Below are 7428 nucleotides of genomic sequence, written 5' to 3'. Positions count from 1 at the left end.
GCAAAAACCCGTTTAAAACCGAGTCAGGTTCTGGATAGATATCGGTGCTGAGAATCTTGTGGATAACCGGTCCCAGCTATGCCGCTTGGTAGATCGTAGCTGACTATCTAAATGAATATGAAATAAGAGTGGGCTCAATATCTCCGCAAACAGCATCTCAGAATATCATTTGCAATCTACAGACGATTACACTATGTTTTGATAAATACTGTTTGAGGATTTCTAGTTATGTAGCAGGGTAATTGAGTAACTGTAATATAAAAATACAGAGGCACAGTATAGTCATTAGTCCAATTTTTGGAAAAGGTCGGGATCCGTTAAAATTCCTTAATGACATATAAGCTTGCAATCAGTGTGCGGAAATATATCTTTCTTCATTTTCTTCTCTAAGTTTTAACAGGAATTTGTTGCCTAGATGTACACATGTTTCCAGGACGGTTCGCATTCAGTCTACTAAAAACTGCGTATTCAATTACTTGCACGGAGAGAAATAATCTAATACTCTCGTAGAGAATTCACAAAGTCCATGTTGATGATTGAGAATCGCTTAGTCTTACACACGATATGTAAATTATTTATATAGTAGATATGCTTCAGTAAAATTGAAATGGTAGGTAGTAGACTTAGAAAGGAAGCGTAAAATTCCAAAACATCGCAAGGTAACATGGGGGAAAAATCACTTTATAACACTACTACGAAAGGAATGACGAGAAATATCCTGGACAAGTTTCTATTTTGAATAATAGGTCATATAATCTGGAGTTTTTGAAGCAGAAAGCTAAAACTGAAGCCGATTTACTCTGAATTGCCAACTCGCATTCATGATTACGGGGAATCGTGCTATTCCTCCTGCTCTTATACTAAAATTAAGCACTTTGAAATGTTAAGAATGCATGTAGTCAAAATCAGTTTCATTATAATGGGAAGAAGATAAATAAATTACAAGATATTGCTAAAATACAATGAATACAGTTAGTTCATAGTTACAAACATTTGTTTTTCTGGTATTCTATGCGAGAAACTTTATGTTCATCATTGACTAGGGTGTACACATATAACTGTATTGCGGTTTCTTGAATATCCAAAAGAACAAATGAAGGTTGCGGGTTTCTAATTTAGAAAAAAAAACGAAAAGGGAAACATACACATATGATTCGTCAATATTGAACAGTGAAGCATGAATTAATCCAGGTTGTTTAGATCTTACGCTGTTTACCTACTGATTAATCACATTCATCAATAAATACTGAATCCCAATGCAAATCTCAGTCATTGGCGAACAAAGTAAAGAAGTAGTACTTACTTTTCAAAAGGGCTATATGCACCGGTAGCAGAACCAGGATTAATATAAAAGTGTCCGGCATATTCATAGGCTTCAAACTTATGAGTATGACCACTGATCAATATATCAACGTCTAACTCCCGTTGCAGCGTAGCTAAACTTTTTTGGTCTCCCCAAGGAACTATTTGATGTCCATGTATAAGTCCTATCTTAAAGTTTCCAACGCTTAAAACCTTTGTAAGAGGGAAATCTAAAGCCTTAAATTTCATGACAATAGCTTTCAAAACATACCTCATCAAAGTCGCCTTTCACAACATGCACATCTCCACAAATAAGCTTTAAATAGTCATACATATGTTTCGAAGTAAGGTTTCCAGTGCATAATATATGTTGGATTTTTCCAGGAGCTAAAAGAGTCTTAAAAGCAGGATGTAAAGAACGTTTCCTGTCAGGAATGTGGAAGTCACCGATCACTAGGACCAACTGAATTGATAAACCAGCAACAAAATTCTTACCATGTGAAACCCAAAGATTTCGAATGAGGCACCACTGCAAAATACAGACCTTTCCGACAAATTTGTGTAATCTGTGGGGATAGAAAACCAAACAAAAAACTAGAGAATTTACTTGCAGCCGAAAATTGCAGCGAATAACAAAAGACCGTCAAAATTAGCTAGCCTATAATATAAGAGCTTTCAGAACTTATCATAATAGTAAATATAAGGTCTTACGTGAGTCGGTAAGCTTCATACTTTATGTAATATTCAAGAAGTGACTTTATTAGATATTTCGCAATAGACTGAGATTTCTGCAATTATAGTGCAACTGTGAAGTGTCAAACGGTTGTTTGTGAGCGTTTTGGGAATAACCTATAGTCCAGTCACACAACTTTGACATACGGTTTTTATAATCTTGATATTGTTCGTCATTATAAGACAGGAAAATCAGCACACTTATGATACTCGTAGGCATTTTGTGACTCGATGGTTTTCTGAACCACGAAAATCATTACTCTACTCGTGAAACATGGTACAGGAATAAACTTCAAATCCAATAAATATGAAGAACATATATTTTTAGCGCGAATAGAAAATACACAACAAACTAATACGTCTTCAGTTTGTAGGAAAAAACAAACGAAGTTCAAAGTAAAAAAAACCAAAGATTCCGGCGGAGAATATATATTTCCCAGGCTAAATAGCTTTGTTTTTGAGTGATAAAAATGACAGATCCGTTGGTCTGTGTTAATCATAGAGAAACGTGAGTTTCGAAGTGGTCATGTTACTGACTGTACTTAGGTATTACAGCTGCAAGGTTTCTTTCGAATAACCAGCATCTCTCCAGTAATGGTGCATTTCCAGAGTGAAATCAAAGGGTTCGAAAAAGTAGTACACCTCACCTTGACCAACGGACTATTGCCACAGAAGATAAGAAATCAGAACCACCAAGCTAACGCAATCAAAAATACTGCGTACTGAAAACCCGTGTATAACCGACGTTCACCAATAATTCTTTGCGCCTTGTGGTTGAGCTCAGGAAAACAGCTACTAATCAGGATTTCTTTTTAAGTACCTGGGAATAGAATATCCATCGACATTGTGGACAGCTCCAGACCGTAGCATCTACCTTGACTTGGTAGTCGGCCTTGCCTATCGTGATGAATCAACCGAGCTATATTGGCTGGAACACATGTTCCTTTAGGTCCTATCATGCCAGGCAGGTCGGTTGGAGAAAGGTAAGAGTAAAAGCAGAAACTTAAGAACCGATGACAAGTCGTACTGATGACTATAGAGAGATGTGATGGCAGTACTGTTTCCTTCGGACAACAAGCGTCTGCAGTGTTGCTACCTTTGCACAACGGAAGGGGTTTGAGAAGGTCGACCCTAAAAATGTCACCTTATCTTACTCCGCCTCCGACGGTAAGTTCTTTCGAAGTGCGGAGACAATACATCAAAAGCTACCCATTAAAAGGGCGTGGGCCATAGACCCTAAGCAGTCGTCCTTTGAGCTCTACGGTAACGCTCTCAAATCTTTACGGCCAATACCGACCCAGCTTCTTTATCGGATCCCTCAAAAAGAAATATCCATCCACAGTGTAGGAAGCCGATAAGTGACAAACGCTCTTATTACATCTAACAGCACCGAGGATCATTTTGTTCATCATCGGATTTCCTCCTAACCTCTTAATAATTATCCTATACCCAAGAAAAACCACGTGCCACAAATGCTAATGATTTGGATTCACGAAATATCATTCCTGGTATCATGAAACCACGCTATAAACTACATTTTTGAGATTTTAGTGTTCGAACAGTGTGCCAAACAAGTCCACAGGCTTCTTCAGTTAGGACTCCAGAATCTCGTGCGTATACAGAATCCAAGTACGGTCGTTCGTTTGACCTCACTTTGTCAATATAAAAAACTGGTACGATCAACTTTTGTGTGCGCTGTCCGACGGATCGGGGTACTAAGAGTTCGATGTCATTTCCTACGTTTACTGAGAATATATTTAGATAGCCGTGTTTTTACCAATTTCAAGCATAAGGAAAAGCATCATTTGACTCGGGGACGCCACAATTGACCCGGACCATGCTAACATTATTCATCGTTGGAGAGGCTCAAAAGAAAGCTATCGCTCATTATGGAGCACACGTTTAGACTCGGATCATGGTCCAGTTCGAGCGCGTATTTGTTTGCATTTTTCTGTACGTAGAAATCACTTTAGGGTCTAACTTAATAATGCAAAGTTAGGAATATATTTCAGGAACAACTAAAGGAGTTAGACCAGGAATAACGATAGATGGTTAAAGACCTTGAATGACACGGCTCAAAATCGTTTACAATAACGCAGGTGCATCCACTTTGTGTTTTCCCAAATTCTAATCTTCTGAATTCTTCATGTCCCTTTCTTTTTTCTCTTTCCAAATTTATTTCACTGGATTATACTCCTTGAATAACATCTTCAAACCCTAATCTTTCCGATTACTGCTTCTACTTTTACTACCGCTACTACTACGGGATTCGAATCGACCACTGCATCTCTGTGTTAATGTGTTGTGGCAACTCGAACTGATGTACGTACGCACGAAGTTCTACGTTGTTACTGACTGACTGAAAGGAGTTAGACAACCACGTAAGCGATATCAATCCCGAGGTGGCTTGGTACGATATCCAAATAGTTTTGGAAACAAGTTATATCTACTACTAACGCAAAATAAACAGTAATGAGAAATCAGTGGATATCAGCAGTGTCTATAGGAATGATAAATGCTCTGAAACTCATCCAGTCTAGGCGCGAACACGATGAGGAGCGGAGGTAAATTGAACATAGACTAGGGAAAAGCCTATACAACGATATTGATCAGTGGAGGGTAGCGAAAGAAGAGATAGAAAAGGTAGTGGCGACAGGTAACTGTAGACAACTGTTCATACCTGTCAAGCAAACGGGTATTAAAAACCAATTGTTAGTGAGACCCAGATGACCTACCTCCGGCTCTTTTTAAAGATGGTGGTGACTTTCTGGTGAAAGAAATGACTACGTTGTTTACAAAAGTTTGGGAGCTAGAGAGTGTTCCAACATCATGGGATGAGTCGATAGTTATCCCTATTTTTAAAAGTGTTCACGCTGTTTCTGTAACAACTATCGGGGGATAAGTCTACGATCTATCTCGGAAAAAAAAACAAAACTACTAATCACTCTTTATCCAGGAGATTTGACTGATGGGCAGAACACTTTAGGGAACAGTTCGACTGGGCTTTAGCCACCCACTATCTCCAAGAAACATGAATGGTAAATTGATGTAAATTCTTAAACTCTTAGTGATATTGAAGAGGCTATAACCAATTTGACGTATTGGGGAGCAAAATGGCGTAGTGGACTAACCTCTGAGATTGATAATGATGGTAGTCAAGTTTCGGCGGTTAGATTGACAGACATCTTAGCTAGAATCTGAGAATTGGATGTAATTCCATCTAACTGGTCTCGATCAATAAGTATCCCAATCTATAAAGATAAATCTTCTTGTAACAATAACAGAGGAATTAGTTTAGTTGATAAGGCGTCTAAATGACTAACTGGCTGATACAGTTTCTAAAATGTTAGCCTCAATAATAATTCGACGTCCAACTAGAGCTGGCGAAGAGAAAACCCGAGAAAAACGGGCTGGTTTCATACCTGAACGTGGATGTATAGACTAAATACTCACCCTCCGACGGTTTTTGGAACATAGACATACTCTTCGACATCCGATTAGTTGTATTCCTTGACCTCAAGGCGACGTTTGACTCAGTTGATCGTGAGGTTAATATTAAATTTGAAAAGGCTACCTAATCAAACACTAATGTATAAGTTAAAGCTTATGGCAAATAATCATCGGAATCGGCTAAAGTGGTGTTCGTCAAGGTTGTCCGCTCCTACCATTTATATTTTATTTTTATTTGTTTTATTTGGACACAAATATTAGTACAAGAGTGCGTCAGATATATATGCGCCACACAAAACAGTGAGAATTTATAGAGAAAGAAAAAAAGGTAGGGAGTGTAAATAAAGAACAATAACGAAGAGATTGGTGTAAAGTAGTGTAATAATAATAGTAATAATGGGGGAACGGAAAGATACAATCAGAAGAAATCTTTCAGTTAAGATACAACCATTTTTTACGAAGAAAGTAAAAGAAGGTTACAGCAGGATCGCCACTGGCTTCTATTCTGAGCCATATCTGATAGCGTCTCTAGCACCATTTATATTTAACATCGTCGGAGACATACTTTTGGAGAAATTCTTGGGAATGTTCGTATATTACTGGTATTCGATCATAAGTGTCATCGAAGAATCGCTTGTGCATTATGAGACCACAATTATCAATGCATGGGTTAGGGATACGGCCAATGGCAATTGGACTGAGCAATGTTATTACATTTAGACTACCTGGTTGGAGTCAACGCGATGATCTTGGACTACATGATCCCAAATCGTTTGCAATGGCGCAGGTGCAACTACTTTATGCCTCCTCTCAAATTTTGAGCTTCTGAATTCCTGATAACTTTCTTTATGCCGTTAGTTCACTAATTTGAAATTCCTAGAATCGTATCTTTGATGTCAAATCTTTTCAACTAAGACCCATACTAATATTTCTTTTACTATACTGGGATTTAGTCTGGAGATACCATCCCTACGTGCTAACGAACTAGGGTAACTTGAACCAATGTATATACGTATCGGTTTACAGGTTGTGACTGACTGGATAGCTAGTATATAATCCACCGTAAACCTGTAATAGCACTGTTAATTCTTACAGAAAATAGTTGCCGTAATGCCAACTACTAAGAGTATTCAACGGCAAATTTGATACAGTCTGATGGGTAAGGGTAGTCTCGTCATTGATCAGTTGATGAGAAAGACGAAACCCCATCGTGAGGTTCCTTAAACGCAGTTAAGAAATATGTGTTAGCGTCCGAAACGACTAATCCTGAAGACGCAGTGTCAAGGAAAGCCGTGCAAATGTCTTTAAGATGGCTTGATCAACAAGATGTTTGAAACAAGAATACAGAAAAAGGACAATAAATGGCATAAATACTTGTCCCTAAACTAGTCAGATTTCAAAGCTTGCTTATGAGATGATAAGTCACTGATTCATATTTTACTCAAAAAGACCACCTATAAACATGGGCACTATGTTCTCTTTAATGTCTTCGGGAGTGTGCGAAATCAACATCAAGGACGCCCTTGGGTATTTCACAATTTTGATAACCTGAAATCTAAGAATAACCATGAAAAGAACAAGCTGAAATCTATATGAAACCATGAGATTTTCGAAGGAATAAAGGTGATAGTGAGAGATAAATAGAATATATATATATATATATCGCCCAACCTTAACGAACCTTCAGGTTTGAATTTTACGACAATAAGCACGTCCAATCTAGTGTCCAATATAGACTTCAGTTTCAGTATGGAAAGGATAAGAGGCTAGATGGTCCGTGTTAGTCTTATCAGAGGTGGTCTCTCAATCGATTTGATTTTTTCTTGAAAGCGTCGATAGTTGTAGCTTAAGTCACATGTTAAAGCGATGAATTCCATTTGTCGATGTTGGACGGGAAAGTCAAATGGTTCAAATGGTTGTGGACGGAATAGAAGAAGCTTTCGC

The 7428-nt window shown here is 38.0% G+C and overlaps 1 protein-coding gene across 1 annotated transcript; it reads right to left on the bottom strand.

The window, feature by feature from the left end:
- Positions 1 to 899: 899 nt before the first annotated feature.
- VPS29 (Vacuolar protein sorting-associated protein 29) lies at positions 900 to 7202 on the bottom strand (the record flags this gene model as incomplete). Its single annotated transcript, XM_012945571.3, has 4 exons — positions 900 to 1110; positions 1304 to 1539; positions 1574 to 1868; positions 7156 to 7202. Coding segments are annotated over 4 exons (705 nt in total), but the record flags the coding sequence as incomplete, so codon positions are not given.
- Positions 7203 to 7428: the final 226 nt, after the last annotated feature.

Source organism: Schistosoma haematobium, chromosome 4, assembly GCF_000699445.3.
Source record: "Schistosoma haematobium chromosome 4, whole genome shotgun sequence".
Classification (NCBI taxonomy): Eukaryota; Metazoa; Platyhelminthes; class Trematoda; order Strigeidida; family Schistosomatidae; genus Schistosoma; species Schistosoma haematobium.
Note: the sequence above shows the minus strand (reverse complement) of the source record. Positions and strands in the feature narration are given on the sequence as shown.